Below are 18698 nucleotides of genomic sequence, written 5' to 3' on the forward strand. Positions count from 1 at the left end.
CGTGGAGGAACTTAACATGTAACGCTCATTTGAAGAAATTAAGAAAACTGCACGCATGACCTTTGTACATTTCTCAAACTGCACAGCGACACACCCGCTCTTTATCCAGTGTTGTTGTGCAAGTGTCATTTTTTTTTAAACCCTGTGACCCCTTCCCTTATTAGACGCTCGGGGGGAATTCGGCGACGCCCGCACGGATATTTCCGCACTTGAACTTGACCACAGTTTCGATGACGGCGTAGGTGCCGAGCGTAAAGATGAATGTGGCGGGAGCTCCCGTCTTACTCCGTTCTGTGGGGACGCACAGTGGTGACGCAGCACACGGACACCCGAGCGCCACGCCGTCGGGCTCTCGCAGCTTCTCGTTCCGCCTTCATTTTTAACTAAATTCCGTAAGGCTGACATTTTTTTCCACTTCCAAACATTACTGCCACTCCTCAAAGTTTACAAGTTGCGTTGAAAAAAAAATGTACATTAACAAGGGTTGCACAACGAGAGCAATACAAAGAAAGCTTTCGAGAAGCATGATTGAGGACAAAACTGACGACATGCAGATTTTACGTAAATAGCAAATGAGTCACATTGTATTTATTTCCCCGTGTTGAAATGTACCGGTTACACAGTGAAGGAATGACTAATAACTACATGAAACTACAGCACACAAAGTTGTAACAGACCATGGCTTTTTCTGTCCAGCAGCAATCGATAGATTATTTCTGCCTTTTATTTTATCACCAATGGCAAACGGAGAGAACAAAGAAATGCACAAATCAGACTTCTGCTCGATAACCTGGCTCTGTAAAGCAGATCAAGTTCATTTGTCCGTCTAGTTTGAAGCAGAAATACTGCTTGACACCTTTCATATTTCATACAGCAAGTGGGACAAGGTTCCTATTTACAGAGCAAATTCCAAAAAGTGCAGGTCACTTTGCCAAACATCAAGGGAAATGGAGAAAAAGAAAAAGGGAAATTCTTCAAGTGTTAATAGTAGTTGGTCTCAACATATAGTGATTCCTCTTCTGGTCCTTCCCATCTCAGGGAAAACTGAAGGAGACGTTTCTTCCACGCCACAGATCTTCCCTTCCAGCCATGAAAACGCATCTTATTTTTGAATGCTCTTTTAACGTCACCCTTCCGCAATGGCGAGACCTTTCCGGTAGGGATCACGGGAATCCGTAAAACGTTTCCCTCAAGCCTTCAGCGGAAGTCCGAGGAGAACTTGTGCGTTGTAATGTTTCCCGTGACATTTCACTGCACATCAGCGAGCAGACCTGCGTCCCCACGCAGACGCTGGTCCCGGGAGGTTTCTGTCGTGATGGCGCTTGGGGGGCTCTGCGACCTTTCCGCTGTTTGAGGGTTGTTGCGAAGAGAGGTTACGTGAAAAACACCAAAGCTGCGCTCTAAAGAACATGGTAGAGCTCACAGTGAACACTGTATCAAGGCTGTTTTTGCAGCCCTGGTCGATGTCAGACACCAACAGCGTGTTCTCCTGCAAGGTGTTGAGGCCCTGTGCTCACACTTGTCTCACCTGTCTCTTTCTCGTGAGGGATGTTGTGCTGAGTCAGCAGCGCCTTCAATCTGTCAACGTCCTCACTCAGTTTCTGAAAATCCTTCCCATAAACACTTATTATCAACAAAGGTGTGAAGACTACCTCACAATGAGCACTTCAGCTACCAAGGGCTGTTTTTACACAAATGCTCTCACTAACCGTGTACGCTTACCTCAGTGCATTGCTCGAGGGACTCAAAATTTTTTGTGGTTGTTTTCGATTGCTGATTATCGTTCACCTTTTGGGTCTTTAAGAAGCCAGCCTCTTCAAAGATGTCCTTCAGCATGCTGTTATATCCCTTCAAATGTGAACGGACATGAGCGAACGCAAACCCACTGGCTCTGACGCAGCTGAAGAGGATGAGCGAGGAGAGCCCTTGTCGGGCCTGAGCTCCCCGCTCTCTCACCTGCTCCGTGATGAGCTCCTCGTACAGAGCCTGTTCCGCTTCGTCCCACTGCTTCTGCAGCTTGTCGCTGAGCGTCGGGTACACTTAGACAAACACAAAGACACACCTCCTGTCAGAAACCAAGGAACATCTTCCGTTTCTTCTCACCGAAAACAGCTAGAATCATACAAGGGATGTTGGAGAGCTTGGATTTAATTAATTCTGCTAAACTAAAGCCACTACCTAGCTTGTGCGGTACAACTTCTTTCCCCTAGCATAATGCTTGTTCAGCATCAACAGCGTAACCACTTTTTTTTACATGTTAAAAAGATAATACTTAATTAGCCATGAAGTCTTACCCAGAAGCGAATGAGGGTGGCACACCAGCGGCGTCTCAAATCTCAGCAAGTACATACAGGTGCTGGGCTCAGACACATGTGCCAACTTACTGCTGTTACCACACGACAGGAGCACCTGGGAGGCAGAGCACACACACAAACCTTCTCATTTGAAATGTCACACACAACACAACATAGAATCCACGTCGGCGACAAGTCACTTCCGCTCCTGGATGCTCCACGCGGCCGTGCCAAGTGCCAGAGCCAGCGTTCGAGCGGCGGGCCTTTGGACCTTGGTTTGCCTGTTTTTAGTTCCACAGGAGTCTCCTTCCCTCAACCACATGGCTAGGAAGGTGTTGTTTGTGATCTCCCACTCCTGCCAGATTCTAAGAGGAGGACGCAACAGTGGGAATACAGTTGTTTGTGAGTGAAAAAAAACAATCACCCGGCTATTTGGAAGAGGTTCAGAGGAGCGGCAACACTCACCCCAGTATTCCACTGTAAGCGTTCCACCGAAACGACTGCTCATGTTGGGTTATGTTGTGGAATGGGCAGAACTCGTACTTGTACCTGCATCGCAAGCAAAACAGCAGCAGCTACCCGTACTTGGATTCTTTAACAAAGTATGATAGACGTCTGAACAGAATTCTCTAATACCAACTACAGAAGGATTTTTATTCAGGCCACAAATTAATATTTTGTACCGCAATGATTCGCGTCAGCGGAACTTCAACCGTCCACCTTGACACGAGCCATCGTGCGTCATGCGGCGGTGCCATACTTACGTTGATTCAATGTAGCTGAAACATTTCCCGGCCAGTCTGTGTAGATGGGGGGGTCCTTCAACAGAGCAGAGCACACAAATCAACCAGTTTATTGCGCATTAAAAAGCTGATTTTAAGCAACGGTGCCAACTGATAAGAGACTGTGCTGTGATCGCATTTTAAACATCCGCAGGCGCCAAGTGCAGCCGGCAGCGAGAAACAAACAAACATTCACAGCAGAAATGAACCGCGATGCAGTGAAAAACACCGAAACGTCTGCGGAAGGGCAGCGGAGGGAACGTTTACCCGACACCGGCGATGGAGGCACTTTGGCCTGAAGCCTGTTGCTCCCGGTTAGAAGGGGATTGTTGAGCCTGCGGGGAGAGAGGACTGCAGTACACACTACTGTACGTCACCACACGCCAACGCCTTCGATCCTTCGCCCGACACGGTCACACGGAGCTCTTTGTTCGACGGAAACGACGCCCGCGGGGTCACGCGGAGAAGCCGCTGTGCCACGAAGCGAAAGTGCTGCTGTGTGACAAACAAAGTGGACCGTCTATACAGCGGCCTTTCGGCAGCATCCTAACTTTTGCAACGCTATCAAGGACGGTGACAAGGACAGACACGTAAAGTGAAAGCTGTTGCACCGAAACGAGGGCTGACAGTCAGCTTACGCTGCAAAGAAGGGTCTCCCGTGAGGGACGATGAAGATGTTTCCACGACTAAATGTTACTGAATTAATTTAATGTCATTTTAAATGTTTGCTTTTACATTGTCCTCACATACCCAAATGTGTTCGGTTCCTCCACGATCTTCATCTTCCCAGCACATGAAACTGTCCCTAAATACAAATGAAAGAATCAGCAAATTTAAACTGACCAACAGAAACGTCAAGCACATTTAATTACGTCATCATCATCATCATGTTACTTTTATTTCTACTAGTATAATACAGCGGAAGCTCTTTTTTTAACACCGAGCTGCTGCACCCAGCCACGATTTGTACGGCTTACACTGGAGCAATTCAGGGTAAAATACCCTGCTCAACGGGACTGAAGTGCACGTGCGATGATCATGATCATGATCATGATCTTGAAGTTCCACGAGACGCCGGGGGTGTCGTCACACCGAGAAATTATTATCGTGCGAAACTAACAGTGACGAGCGCGACACGGGCTTATCTGAAATTAGTACAAAACTGTTTAAATACTTACAGTGTAGAGTAAAAACAGCGAGCGCTATAACGACCGACATAGATACTCTTGACCCAATATTGTACATCATACTCGTATTTAAGGGAGACACGTTAACCCGTTTCACGCGTCGCAAGAAAAACAGGAAGTACTTGCCGGAAGTTGCTGTGCGTAGCGTCGTGACGTCGTATTTACTTTACGTTTCACGTACGAAGGAGAGCGGCGGAGAAGTGCGAAAATGAGAAGTTCGGAGGGAGGTTGTGTTCAGGAAGCCGTTACAAACCGATGACTGAAGCACAACGACGTGCAAAACACAAGTGGTGCGTGCGAACATTTCCCTGAAGTCACGGTTGTACAGACTGAGATGTTCCGAAGATGTTGAGACAAACGCAGGCGGCCACGTGAAACAAAGTTTTATGAACGAAATCATCATGGCTGCGCAGACATGATGATGATGAAAACATGGGGACTGAGAGCTTAGGCGACAGTTTGTTGTTCCTCGGTGACGTATAAGAAGATATAAAGCGAGGAGAGAGAGGCGATTCGGTGCGTTACAGAGTGACAGAGTGTAGTTTATCCGCCAGTGACTCATTTGATTTGATTTGGCTCCTTGGCTGTGGCCGTCGCCTCGGCGCGGAGGAGCCGAACTCGTGTCACGCACTTGACGCGTTTCACGGACCAGACCGTCGTCGACCGGACAAAAAGAAGAAGAAGAAGAAGTCGTCTTGAGAGAGAGAGAGAGAGAGTCGTGATGGGGCGCAGGAAGCAGCAGCGCGAGCTCGGTCGCGCTCAGTGCCGCGGGAAGGAGGCGCGCCGCGAGACGCGGGGAAAGCGCCTGGAGACCTTCACGGAGGAGATGCACGTGGCTCTGCGAGGTGGGCCGCGCTCGTGGGGAAGGGGCGCAGACGCACACGCGCTCCGCCAGGGGGCGCCACACATTTAGCGCCTCGTTCGGTTCGCATCGTCGGACTCCGTCTGTCTGTCTGTGTGTGTGTGTGTGTGTGTGTGTGTGTGTGTGTGTGTTTTCGTTCGTTCGTTCGTTCGTGGACCGGTGGCTGCGGGCGTTATAGAAGAGCCACGATACACGAGCTTTTCCGACGACACGGCACGACTCGACTCGACTCGCGTTTATTTCTTTAATGTAATAGTTTTGTCTTGACCTAGGCGCGTTTACCCGCCGAGCCACTAGATGTCAGTAAAACACACCCGGACGGCGGGGCTGTGGGGCCACATTTATTCCGCCAGATTCCCGGTGTTTACAGCTGGGGCCGAACGGGATTTTGTCAGGTGTTGGTGGTGGTGTTGTTTTCCCTGACAGTTGTTTCATAGCTGCAATTTTAATGCAAACTAAAGCTTAGTTTTAAAAATATACACTGGGTCCCCAAATTATGAACATCTCGAGTGCTGAACATTTATTCACCTGACACTTTTCTCCATAGCGACTTTTATGCTCTTGGGCCCCTTACAACTATTTACCCATTTACACAACTGGGTAATTTTACTGGAGTAATTTTACAGCTGGAGGTGGCATTCAAACCTACTGTAGCTCCAAGGGCAGCAGCTCTAACCCTAAACAACCAGCTTCCCTTGAGCAACCAACCCTCCTTCCCAGTTGGGTTCGTACGTAGGGATCCGACTAAATAATATTTACAGCTTAATTTTTATTTATTACCCATCCTGGGAGTGTTCCCTCTCCCTCCGGCCTTGCGCCCTGTGTTGCCTGGTTAGGCTCCGAACAGTGTGAGTGTGTGATTTATTTATTAAAGCAGTGTGTAGATTTGAGAAGAATGTAACGCAGTATTGAATTGAGGGGCATCTGTCATTAAGCTTTCGTTTTACTGTTAAAAAAAAGTTCCAAATGGACCTCCAGCTCGAGATGAGGAGCCAAAACATATTTTCCTTCAAAAGGTTTGAATGAACAAATGTGCATCAAAGAGTGAGCGCACACCTTAGAGCAGTGCCCCGGTCCAGAGTCGGCAGCGGGTCAGTGAACCGGTGCTGCTTTGCCGCAATGTTTGCGTGTGCGCGTTTCACAGAGAGCGTCGAGAGGGAAGGCGAGGAGCGAGTCCAGGTGAAGCTGCCCTGTCCTCTGGCCATGTGGGACCTGGGACACTGTGACCCCAAGCGATGCACAGGCAGGAAGCTGGTGCGCAAGGGCCTCGTCCACAGCCTGCGCCTCAACCACAGGTTCAACGGCCTCATCCTGAGCCCCGTGGGCACCAAGTACGTCTCCCCGCAGGACAGGTGAGAGACCCATCCCGGCATTCGCGCGGCGTCCGTCGGGGCTCTGTCCTCGGGGCGGCACGCACACACCGCCGCGCCTCTCTTCCCCAGAGACATCGTGGCCCAGAGCGGAGTGGCCGTCATCGACTGCTCCTGGGCCAAACTGGAGGAGACTCCCTTCAGCAAGATGCGCGGGAGCCACCCTCGCCTGCTGCCTTACCTGGTGGCGGCGAACCCCGTGAACTACGGCAAGCCCTGCAAGCTCTCCTGCGTGGAGGCCTTCGCCGCCACCTTCTGCATTGTGGGTAAGGGCCCAATGGCAAAGTAGCACAGCAGCTTCACATAGAGACTTTTTCTCTGACATACTTTGCATGGTAGTGGAGAAAAAAGTGGTTAATGGGAATTAGAAAGCAGTGATTGCTTGCAAAAGGATGACTTCGTAGCCACCGGTGTGTGACAGCCCAGCAGTTAAAATGTGCCCATTGAAGTGCATTAAACACAAGGTGTTTTGGAGTTTTTAATTCATGCCTAGTTGGCCAGTGTAGTGCCCCACACGCACAGCGTCTTGTAAGGGTGCGGTGCTTTTAGAAAGTAGTTGCCCTTCAGCATTTTGTTTGGAAAAATTAAAACGTTGTAACCCGTGGAAATGGTTTTGCTGCCATCAAGTTGCACAGACAGACGGTTGTTAAGTGCCATCAAGTCGATGTTGATTCCTTGCAACCACTTATACAGAGATCCTCCAGAAATGTCTTGTCGTCAGCAGTGTTGAAAGGGGCTGTGACCACTGTCACTGTGATCGAGTTTGTTCATCTGTTCGTAGACAGTCAGATGTTTGCATGATGTGTCCGAAGTATGACAACTTGTGCCTCATCGTTTGTGCTTTTGTTGACAGTTCTGGCCTGGTTCAATCCAACACCCGTCTGTTTATTTTCCTGGCCATACATGACGTCCGTAAAGGTCTCCTCCAGCATTGCTCCTCAGGAGTCCGTGATTGTCCCATCCCGCCCCGTGCAAGAGTCCACCGTTCAGGTCACTGTAGTGTTAGAGCTGCCCCCACTTGAGCAGTTCTCCTCTTTACTCTTGAAAATACAAGAGTACGTTTTGAGGACACTTTCCAGGTCCTTCACTGCAGCTGTGCCACATCCTCAGTGTACCTCTGAACTTCTGGGTCCCCTTGTTGTTGATTATTGATCCCAAGAGACAGAACTTGTCAGTGACTTCTGTGTTTTCACCATCACCTGTCAAGTTGCTCAATCATTGCCCCATATTATTTCTCACCATTTTGAATCCCCCCCCCAAGACTGGTCTCTAAATTGGTCTCCATCGTGCACTGTCAGCATATTGGGGACTGTTGTTCCTTCTGCTGCTTTTGAAAGAAATTTTCTCATTGATGGTAGTAATCGCCTCCCATGGGACTTCAGAGACGCGTCTGTGTGGGTGTCACAGCGAGAGCTTCGCGCACATCTACATGCGGAGCTCCTCAAACCCTTCCAAACGAGCATCAGTGCAAACCCGTAATGAGGATGTAGAGATGTTTATCAAGACTCAGCTCTGCTTTTCTCTCGGTCAAATACCAGCCTCCTTGTGTGAAGGCGTCACGCTGTTGTTCAGGACCTGTGTGTGATCCAGGGTTTCGGGACCTGGCTGTGATCCTGCTGAGGAAGTTCAAGTGGGGGAAGGTGTTCCTGGACCTGAACGAGACGTTGCTGGAGAGGTACGCTGCCTGTCAGTCGGAGGAGGAGGTGCTGGCTGTGGAGAAGGACTTCCTCAGCAGCAAGCCGGAGGAGGAAGAGGAGGAGATAGGTACAGTGACGCCATGTGTGTGTGTGGACTGCAGCAGTTCATGGTTATAGATCAGTTTAAATGAGTTGGTGCTAAAAGACAGCTGAACAGAGAAAACAGCACATTTAAAAGGCACCATATGATTTAAGTCTTGAATTTATTTTTAAAACAACGTGACGCTTCACAGTTTACAGAACATTTTCTGCATAGCAGCCAAGCCTGAGCAAAGTTATCTGTACTGTTTCATTATAACAACTGACAATCACAAGGAAGCCCCTGTCCTCCTCCTTCCCTTAGATCCGTTTGACGTCGACTCCGGAAGAGAGTGTTCAAATCTCAACAGGCCCAGATGGTGAGAACTTCTGCTCCTGACAGAGAGTCTTGGGGGGGGTTACATATAAGTTTTACCGTGGGGAGGTCTAGAAGTGAGCTTTGTGTGTGGTGTGCGGTCAGGGCCGCTCAAGAAGAAGAAAGCGAGGAGAGCGACTGCGAGGAAGAGGGAAGCGACGCGGAGTCGGATGTGAGCGGTGGGAAGGAGGAAGGGGAAAGACACAAGAGTGAGCGGGAAGAGGAGGAGGAGGAGGAAGAGAAGGCATCTGCTCCAAGTGCAAATGCCATTTGGAAAGGAGCAAAGAGGAGGATTAGGAACTGAGGACTTGTGGACAACATTCTCTCTGTACCTGTGGCTACCAGGTGTTGAGATGAGCTTTGCTGGCACTGTACTTGCTTCGCCTTTTTCTACTGGTCTCCTGTGTCTATAACGCTGGTCCAGCAAGTGCTGGAGTTGAGCCGCTGCTCACTGAATTAGGTCTCCTTCGCCCGACTGCAAAGTGAATAACGGTAATGTCTGTGTACAGTACACACGGACGCAAGTCAACTCTTCTAGAAAATTCACATAAAAAATTCTATGAAAACACACTGGTTCTCAAACATATGCAAATGTCTTTGGCACTGACACAACACAGCTTTTTACATTACTATCCACCCCAGTGAAGAACAGGCTAAACATCAAGTGTTACACCTTCAGAATTTAACTTAGACACAGTTACTGTCGTTACACCAGGAAATAGGATACAAGCCGAGAGGTGAAAAATGCAAATGCTGGATCGCTAGCGAAGTGTTGTAGCTCAGGGGTTTTAAACGAATGACCTGGGTGTGAAGGAGGCTGCTAGTCCAGTTAACTCTTAGCTCAACTGCTGAAGACGAATGGAGAACCTGCACATTTCAGCCCTTCAGTTGCAGGGTGAGCAGCTCTGAATTAGCAAAAGCAGCGTTATGTCAATGTTTCATGTGCTGTCAACTACTGAAACATGTTAGCTTCAAACAAAACTCTGCACGTGTGTGTGAAAACACACAAGCATTGTGGCTATTAGAGAAATGTATCTCTATAAAGCTGCTGTGAGTCTATCCAGTTACATGAAGTGCTGAACACTAGTTGTACAATAAAGGAACAAAGGGCAAAGCATGGTTAAAAACTAGTACTGTACCAGGAAAATACATCACAACAAAATGACACTTGTGGCCTTCGCTGCCTCAACAGTTTTAAAATACAGACTATTACATTGAAGTTGATCACTCCTCGTCTCCCATCGACTTCTCTAAGTCTTTCATCTTTCTTACAAACTCCTGAGCCTCTCTGTCCGTTGTCCTCGACTCCAGCATCTTCATGATGGGTTTCTCTGTGTGCGGAAGAGTAAAATGGGGGAGGAGTAGTTACAGCACAAGCCTGAAGTAATGTTTTCAAACCTGTCCATCTATCCCTAAATCATCTATGTTTCCGTTCAGCTGTTGTCTGCCATCTTTTCATTAATTTATCATTTACCCATTTATACAGCTGGGTAATTTTTACTGGAGCAATTCAGAGTAAGTACCTTGCTCAAGGGTGGTATCGCAGTAGTTAAGATTCGAACCAGTGACCTTTGAGTCCAAAGGCAATAGCGCTAACCCGGCCGTATCCACCCTTCCGTTACTATATTTCAAGCAACCATTGTCAAGAACCGTTTGTCCCGAGTGGAGTCACTGTGAGCTGGACCCCATCCCGGAGACACTGGGCTCAAGGCTGAAGGGGTGGGGAGGGCATAGAGGTGGGGGTGGGGATCGAACCGGCAACCTTCGGACCTAAAGGCAGCCGCCCTTACTATATTTCACCTTCAGCCGATGTCTTTAAGGAGCTTTACCTTGCGCCCAGCTGGTACCATACATTACAAGAGCTGACGCGTACAAGGTAACAACAGCATGACGAAATCCAAAGGTGAAATTCTCAGTTGCGCTACGAATAAACAATTCCCATGATCAATACCCTAAAATACATTCTGTGCCCTTGATATACTTTTTTCACCTTGTCAGCTGAACGGCACCGCTAATCTGGTGTGGGGGTGTCGGGTCTTACCGCTGGGTTTAGGCCGGGTCAGGTGGAGTAGGAGCGGCTGCACGGCTCTGCCTCCCCCGTGCGCACCAGCTCTGTCCGGCACGGCAAAGTCGCCGAGGGATGCCGTTGCCTCTCCGGCGAAGTCGTTGGTGGACAGCCAGTCGTAGTCCATCACGGTGAAGAGCACGCAGGCGGCCCTGTGCTTGTGCTGCTCGGGGGTGACGCGGCTGCAGGGGACACAGCATCAAACGAAGAGCTGCGGGCGGGCAAGTGCCGCACTGGACACGAAGAAGGGGTTTTCTACGGGAAACGACCTCCCTCACAGACACAAAATGCAATGATTTTTTTTGGTACACTGGCTCCTCAACTTACATTTATTCATTTATCTGACGCTTATCTCCACAGTGACTTACAATTTTATTCTACTTCCAATTATTCATCCTTTTGTACAGCTGGGTCATTTTACTGGAGCAATTTATGGTAAGTACGTTGCTCAAGGGTACCACAGATGGAGGGCGGATTCGAACCGATAACCTTTGGGTCCAAAGCCAGCAACTCGACCCACTAATATCCCCTCCATAACAGTCTGTTCATTGCTCAATTCATTTGTCAATCCATTGTTACATTCACCAGAATTCCCAGTAAACGTAGTAATATAGACATTCCTTGACTGGTTCAGTGGTTGGGTTCTGCACAAATCTCCCCTGTAATAAAATTTTTTTAAAAAAAAAAGTTTGCTCCAAAAATAGGAAAAATGTCAATTTTTCGAAAATTGTGTAAATATCAAAAATTATCTTAATCACGTAGGTCGCCAAAGAATAAATGCAGCTTATGTATGATGTATGTAAAGTAAAAGATCCTTTAGCGGTTACTGTAAGACAGCGTGTCTGTTTCCCGTTGGACAGCCATCACTCACAAGTAGAAAGTCTCATCAAAGACGGGATGCAGAGTCTTGGGCTTCACTTGGGTGCGCTGGCTCTTGGCCGCAGGGAACACGTGATGAGGACAGAGCTCCACGATGACGAAGGGATCGCTCAGCCCTAGGAGCGATCAGCACGGCTTCGTCAAAGCCGAGCACCGCGCCGTGCCCCGGCACTTCTGTCCGCACACTCACCGTTGGCGTCAAGAGCGATGAGGTCGGAGGCGTGCAGGACCTCCACGGTGAGCCGCTGCTCCAGAGCTTCGTAGTAACATCTCACACTCATTCGGCCAAACTTACTGTGTTTCAGCATCCTCTGAAACAGAAACGGGCATTCGTTCCTGCCGTGGCTTTCACTCTGTATTACATGGAAAACTTTGGCTTACATGTGTCACTTTTTTTTCTAAACGTAACTTTGTGTCCTGGCTGTCTGTCTGTCTGTCTAAAACTTGTTTTATTTCTCTCCCGGCTCGTAAGCGATGGAATATGCTGCACTTTTTCTCTTAAAGAGTAGGAAATGTTCCAAGTACAATACGAACCTCCTTTTTACCGCGGCACCAGCCTAACAGCTTAAGTGCACCCTGTCACACGGTGCAGTGGCGCGGTAAATGACAGTGCTGCTTTGGAGTGCTCTCAGTGAAAGGCATAAGTGCAGGAGTCTGTTGACAGACACTTTTAAAACTCACTCTTTCTGGCACTTAGGCTCTAAATTAGGTGGAATTCCACGCTTTTTCTGCTCTAGATAAACAGATACACAACAAGCTCTTCTGAGCCACAAAGTATAACGTGGAGAAGATGGTCATGCGTCCAGGTGTCGAGTATCTATCAAGTCCCATTGTGGCACCTCTCAGTGGATCAAGCAAAACCATTGAACGAAAAATGGTAAATTACTGCTTGGAGTACCGAGTCAGCGCAAAGCCACGGACCACCACTCCTCGAAACAGAATGGGTCGGAGGGGGTCGGAAGGGGTCCGCTTTGCCCAAAATCACACTGGCAGAACTACAGGAAAACACTGTGTTCATCACAAGTAAACTGGAGATGTGAGAGGAACCGTAGTTGTGGTGCACCGTGGTATCAGTCCTGCAGAACCTTGCAGAGAGGGAAGTTATAATTTGAAAGTTCAGTGAGGAGAGCAAGTGTTAATATTTGTATGAACTGAGGGGGACTGATGGGAAACTGCTGGAAATCCAAGATAAACACAAACATGAGGGATTTACAAGAACTGATTACTCCTCACACCCCAGCAAGAGCACTACACTCCTGCACCTTTGGCCAGTTTGCACTCTCACTCATGAGAGGTCTAAAATCAGAAGTCTGTCTCCTCCCAGTTTTGGCTTCAAACTGGTGGAAGGAGCTCCCTCTATCCCTCAGTGCTGCTGAATTCCTTCCAACATTAAAGAACTGTCTCAGTGTCTCTTCGGCCCAGTTCTCTCCTCACTAAAGAGCTCCAGAAACTTGCATCACATGAACTGTCAGAATCACCTCCATTTCCCATCAGGCCTTCATCTACAGGGAGTTATGTGTGTTGTATGTGTGTTGTATGTGTCAACAAAAGTGGTGGTACTGGACAAACTCTCTGGGCTTTGACAGCTGTATACTCTTTCTACTGGTGAAATTAACTTTTACACACCCTGAATTACATGTCATTTTGGAGAAGAGTAACTGCTAAATTAATACATGTAAACTTTTCCGTGTTTTGGATGTACAGACCAGGTTAAGAACATATTGGCCGGAACATGACTATGGAACATGACGTGACCAGGAGAAGAACACGATCTGATTGTTGCTGGTAACCACTGCGAGTGTAATTTGCCGAAGATCTCAGCAAAAAAAAAGCTTCACAACTCTCGAAAACCCCCAACTGCAGGAGCTCACAAACGTTCTGGAATCGCTTCGTTAGCAACAGAGATGGACTTCACATGTACTTGTACACCGCCACACTGTATACGTACTAGGGCTTTGGACAGCACCATACCTGCTGCGCAATCTTCTCCACAAAGTACTGTTCGATGAGTTCACTGGAGGAGCACCTGTTCAGCCGTAGCTCCCTCTCTAGGGCCTGGAACAAAAAGCAGGTGAGGTGTAATCGTTCCAGCAGCAGCAGCATACACTACATATAGTATATTTCTATGTCCAAAACAGAAAATAATGTGTCCACTTCATATGAACAGTGAATGGAGGCGTCCCTCTCTTTTACAGGACCCTCAACGGGGACGCACATCAAGAGGAACAGGTCTGTGAAACGGAACGGTTCGTAGACACGTGCTCATAATGTGCAGATGAGCGCGAGATGACAACAGAAGAGTGTAGAGGCCTGTTCTGACCAGGTTCACTTGTATACCGATGCTGTGGGATGTGGTTGGAAGTGTGAACGCAGAGCCCTGCTCATCGCAGTTACTGCTCTCTTACTCTGTGGTCTTCATTACGGAGATCCTCCAGGGTGAGACCTTCACCTTCAGCATGGAAGAACTCCACCAGAGCCTTAGAAGAACAAAGGGGAAACCTGAAGGATCCGCTTCTCAAGCGGACGTGATGAGTCCTCTGGTCCTGCATGTTCCTGCTGTTACAGCTAAATCTCATGCGTACAGTCTGGTATGAACAGGACGAGTGGGACCAACAGGTCCGTTCTGAAGGATCAACTTTCATGGTATGAAACTGATTGCCAAAGTATATATTATATATATTCTCCACTGCTGATTACACTTCTTTAAATACCAAGGCTACTACAGCACCTTTCTAGAATGTTCTACATAGAGTGATGCTTTAAAGTATGCGAACCCCTTGTGTCCCTGAATTTTATCATGAAAGTCCTTCTCATACAACAGAATAAGTATGACTAATAGTTCAGATTTCATCATTGACCAGTTCCATATTTTTTTTTTTTTTTTTTTTTTTAGAGGAACTCATGTGTGTAGTAGAAACACACAAGTATTGCAGGTGTAAAAATAAGTGAAGCTCAAGTTGTATTGGTTACACCAGGTAGGTAAGTAGCACCAAGGGCGTAAATCATTTAAGTTTATTTTAATATTTTACACAAGAATAATTATCTTCCCTTCACATACTTTCAAGCAGCACCATATGCAGGTACTAGAATCAGTGCATTAATATAATGCGTCCATGAAGTCTTAAGGTAGTCATGACAGTACACCGCGGTTTTGCTCATTTGAAAAAGTTCTTTTTTAAATTTACCAAACTGCAGTTTGCCAACTAACCTCTAGAGTGAAGTGAAACCTTCCGTAAAACTCCACGGACACGTCTCTGTTCTCAGCCACCGTGTCGAAGATTATCCGGAGAATCAGTGACCACAGGCTTCTCAGGACCCTGGGGTGGGGGAGTCGAAGAGAACCACAGAAACACACACGACACACACACACACACACACACACACGACACAAAAACTCAAATATGTCCATAACACGACAGACCTGAGACGCTGATTTGTGAAACTGAACAGAAAACAGAACTATTAGCAGCTGTTGCCTGTATGGTGAACCAACAACTGAAATATCAAGTGTAAAATATAACAGTACAGTACAGCACATGGAAATGCGTTACTCTTAAGAAACTTTTTCTTCAACTTGCATATAAAAATAAATCACCTGGCTAAATTGTCCTTCACAAGGGACTCGCTGAGGATCACTAGGGTGTCGTCTAAATATTTCATCAGAGGAGAGACAGCCTGCGGGAGAAGGAACACTGCAGGATGAGAAACATACGGCTGCCCGTTTGTTCTTTTCGCGAGTATATTGACAGCGCGGTGGAAAACGCGCTTGTTTTCTTCGGAGCCCTTCTATAAATAAGAGGATGCAAACAGGAAACAGACTTACATCATCGTTGTTGATAGAATCTGGGGAGAGACTGATGTGTCGGATGTATTTGTTCAAACCTAGAAGCATCTACGGAGGACAAGGAGGAGGGGAGAACATATGTCACCACCGATCTTTGCATCATATTGTTTAGGGACCCTTGCCGAACCGCAGTACCCAAGTAGAGACCGAGCGCCAAGCTCAATTACCATGGCAACTACCCGACAGGACTCGTATTGCACATGTAGAGCGCAGTTTTTCCGAAGCGAAAGAGGAAAATTAACATGCTGGAGCACGTTTGGAAGCGTCGGCATTTTGGGGAGGACGGCTGGTCCTTTTATGCCGTCTGGCGAGTCCTGCCTCTCAGCCTCAGTCTCTCTGGGTGACGGCGTGAGCACATGCGCCCCGCTGCTCTCGCTACCTTGTCAGTGAGCTGGCCGATCATGTTCTTGAGCTGCTTGTGCAGCTCCGCGTCGACGCACCACAGCTGGCTGCTCCAGGCCTGCGCGCCCTGCTCCGCGCCCTCAGCCCCGGAGCGCTCCTCCGCCGCCCGCTCCGCCCCCTGCAGGCCGAGGCCACGGGGCAGGTTTCCGAGGAACGCGCGGACATGTTCAACGTTGTTCAGGGCAACGCACAGCTACGGGAGACGTAAAAGGCGAGGGCTAAATATGGCAACTATGATCAAACAAGTGGGTAATTCACATATGGCTGAAGTGTAATGAGCCACATTTTCTGCAGATACCAAAAAAAACGCAGTGCAACGTTCTCCTTCTAGATTGTTCTCCTGGTACTACCTGACCGGTGAGGGTCTTGGTGTCTTGCTGACTGTTGTCCATTTTGCGTTTGATAAGTTCACAGTAGAGGACAGCTGCACTGGAGAGATCCTGCAGGCCAGGAAACACACAATCACATCCCTGGGCCTTGTGTACTCACTCTGCAGAACCTGCATTTATATTACTTGTATTTTCACGTGTTCAATAATCTCTCCTGTAATTTGGGAAACCCTACCAAGTCTGTCTGATGCAAATCTGAGAAATCAGAAAGCTTACAGGTTCTTCCAGACCAAAAGATAGTAACAGGAAAGGTTTTTCGCACTTTCACTTGAAAATATGACAAGGTAAAACCTAGTAAATCCAAATCTGGGTCCAACTGAATTATCACCAAAATTTCACTTATTAGATTTTTTTTTAAAAATTACCCGGATTTAAACAGGAAAAATGAGTAAGCACCTTAACGATAGAAGTCACTTGTATTCATGTCAGCTAAAAGGAAATAATGTAATCAAGGTACAGTTTATGATCATAAGTTTCATTTAGGAGCTTGGATGGGCCAAAAACACTGATTTACCGCGAGCGGAAGTGTGCGGCCGGAATCACTGACCTCTACGAGGCGCGTCAGGAAGGTACAGGCCCCTGCGGTTTCCGGCCACGCCAGCTGCACCCAGAAGTCCCACACTTGGCTGAAGCAGCTGGTCACCTGCGCTGCCGACGCACTGTGCTTGGACACGCCGCTCACCGGCTTCAGCTGCCGTTATTAGAAACGCACAACGTCACCGACTCTGACGCAGCACACAGACACAGTCCTCTTCCCCCCCAGAGAGAGGTATGTATGTGGGCAACACATTCGTGTCTTTTAACCAATAAGTGTAACTCTTAAGCGTACTCCATCGATACTTCCCTTTGGACCCTCTGCACACACCTGGTCTTCCTTGACTGCTTTGCGAATTCTATCACAGGATATTTCGTTAACCATCTGGAACCACTTGTGAACGGAAGCCTTAAACCACTCATGGTAGCCGGTGAGGGCCAGCATCTTCACGTTGCTGGGAAAGGGAGAAACGGAGTAGAAAACTCTGCTCGATGCCTCACAGCGCACTAATCTACACATTATATTAAATATACCCCTCCACCGGTTCTGAAAACACACGCATTTAAACAGCAGTAGGCCTTCAAAGGATGACAGGAGTAATTTTTGATGCTCCCTAAGCTCACCTCTCAGGCAGGAAGTCCCTAAAGTGTCCAAGTGTCTTGAGGGACATGTAGAGCTCGAAGAGTGTGTCCCCCATGGCCTGGCTCATCGCTCCACCCTCCTGCTCCAGGGCCACACACACCTTGTCCATGGCAGCCCTCGCATCACTCGCCACCTGAGGAGCAGTAGTGGAGGCCATAATTTCAAACACCTGGTGGTCTGTACATGTCTCATCCAAGCTGGTGAGTGAATGTCTATCACACCGCGAAGGACGGCAAAGTTCAACCATTTCTTACATACAGTAAATAAACATAAAAGTGTGGGACAGATCACAGCTGATAAAACTCGTATGTTCCCGGGGTTTCGGTTCATCAGGTTCGTGTCCATTCTTTGACATTGTTGAAATCGCTCTTATTTTTTAAAATTCTATTTCTCTGGCCATGTGCTGCTTGCATTGTTTTTGTTAACACAACTGAGTGTTACATTGTTATTTTTAGGAAAGGTTACATGGGTTGAAAACTTAAAATTTTCAATCAGTCAATCAGCTATAACTAAACTACATTCATACATTCGCTAAATTTAATCAACTATCAAACACTTTGTCTAATACAAGGAACAACAAATCTCCATTTAAATAGATATTACTGGAATGATTAATATATAATATACCTTTCAGGCATGTAATATTATAGATTCCCAAAAGACCACCATCTCTTACCAGTTTCTCTAGCTGTTGATAGGAAATACTGAACAAATCCACCTTTAGCGAACTGCAAACATGAGAGAAAAAAAAACAGTTTAACAGTTTTACTTTTGGCAGCCTTGCTAAGAGTTGTGTCAGTATAAAGGCATGTGCAATTTTAGTTTGAAGTGTTCAAAGATCATACCTGCAGAAGAGCTTATTGTATATATTTAGTTCTCTCTGAAGATCAGCACACACTGCATCCACCACGAGAACCAGGTGCTTTAGCTGCTGCTCCAGAACCTGCGACAATGTAGATATAGATTCCCGGAGGAATTACATCACAGTAAAGTCAGTTCCATCTTCCTGAACCGTATCTAACACTCATATTTACAAACGTACCGCTTCATCTTTTTTATGACGTGTAATGGTTATCCCATACCACTCCATTGTACTTTTCTGTAAAGGGGGGGAAAAAAAAAGGTGCATCATTGCAAGAACGGGATTTTTTTTTTTATACACCAGACTATAAATTGAGAAACATTTTCTAGAATGTATCCATTCTTTGTCCCGTACCTTTATTACCGTGGCAACGTCCTGGGATAGTTCCCGATACTGGGGGCAAGATGCTCTGAAGGCCTGCATGGCCTGAAGGAATCCCAATCCACTAAGTTACAACACAAGGCAACCCCTCAATCAACAAAGAAAACATCTCC

General features: G+C 47.4%; 3 protein-coding genes across 3 annotated transcripts in view; 1 reads left to right on the forward strand and 2 right to left on the reverse strand.

Moving 5' to 3' along the window:
• Nucleotides 1-568: 568 nt before the first annotated feature.
• gnptg (N-acetylglucosamine-1-phosphate transferase subunit gamma) lies at nt 569-4385 on the reverse strand. The gene is made up of 11 exons (XM_018735001.1): nt 4255-4385; nt 3827-3881; nt 3344-3411; nt 3059-3113; nt 2760-2843; nt 2566-2659; nt 2295-2409; nt 1957-2039; nt 1723-1848; nt 1529-1610; nt 569-1346 (listed from the first exon to the last, which is right to left on the reverse strand). The coding sequence occupies exons 1-11, from the start codon at nt 4322-4324 to the stop codon at nt 1249-1251; spliced, it is 930 nt and encodes a 309-aa protein (XP_018590517.1). The 5' UTR covers nt 4325-4385; the 3' UTR covers nt 569-1248.
• Nucleotides 4386-4425: 40 nt separating this feature from the next.
• Nucleotides 4426-9700, forward strand: tsr3 (TSR3 ribosome maturation factor). The gene is made up of 6 exons (XM_018735000.2): nt 4426-5108; nt 6270-6477; nt 6568-6761; nt 8086-8259; nt 8536-8590; nt 8692-9700. Exons 1-6 carry the CDS (start codon nt 4985-4987, stop codon nt 8888-8890), a joined length of 954 nt encoding a protein of 317 aa, XP_018590516.1. The 5' UTR covers nt 4426-4984; the 3' UTR covers nt 8891-9700.
• The window catches only part of baiap3 (BAI1 associated protein 3), a 31078-nt gene continuing 22074 nt past the window's right edge, over nt 9695-18698 (reverse strand). The window contains exons 17-34 of the mRNA XM_018735002.2: nt 18559-18649; nt 18385-18441; nt 18188-18285; nt 18019-18070; nt 17324-17475; nt 17031-17154; nt 16713-16856; nt 16127-16216; nt 15754-15969; nt 15354-15422; nt 15126-15205; nt 14739-14847; nt 13936-14007; nt 13502-13585; nt 11721-11841; nt 11523-11646; nt 10628-10833; nt 9695-9917 (exon numbers count right to left, since the gene is read on the reverse strand). Coding sequence (XP_018590518.2) covers nt 9811-9917; nt 10628-10833; nt 11523-11646; nt 11721-11841; nt 13502-13585; nt 13936-14007; nt 14739-14847; nt 15126-15205; nt 15354-15422; nt 15754-15969; nt 16127-16216; nt 16713-16856; nt 17031-17154; nt 17324-17475; nt 18019-18070; nt 18188-18285; nt 18385-18441; nt 18559-18649 — 1996 coding nt within the window. The 3' untranslated portion in view covers nt 9695-9810. The remainder of the gene's footprint in view (nt 9918-10627; nt 10834-11522; nt 11647-11720; nt 11842-13501; nt 13586-13935; nt 14008-14738; nt 14848-15125; nt 15206-15353; nt 15423-15753; nt 15970-16126; nt 16217-16712; nt 16857-17030; nt 17155-17323; nt 17476-18018; nt 18071-18187; nt 18286-18384; nt 18442-18558; nt 18650-18698) is intronic.

The sequence above is a fragment of the Scleropages formosus genome, chromosome 20 (genome assembly GCF_900964775.1).
Source record: "Scleropages formosus chromosome 20, fSclFor1.1, whole genome shotgun sequence".
Lineage (NCBI taxonomy): Eukaryota > Metazoa > Chordata > Actinopteri > Osteoglossiformes > Osteoglossidae > Scleropages > Scleropages formosus.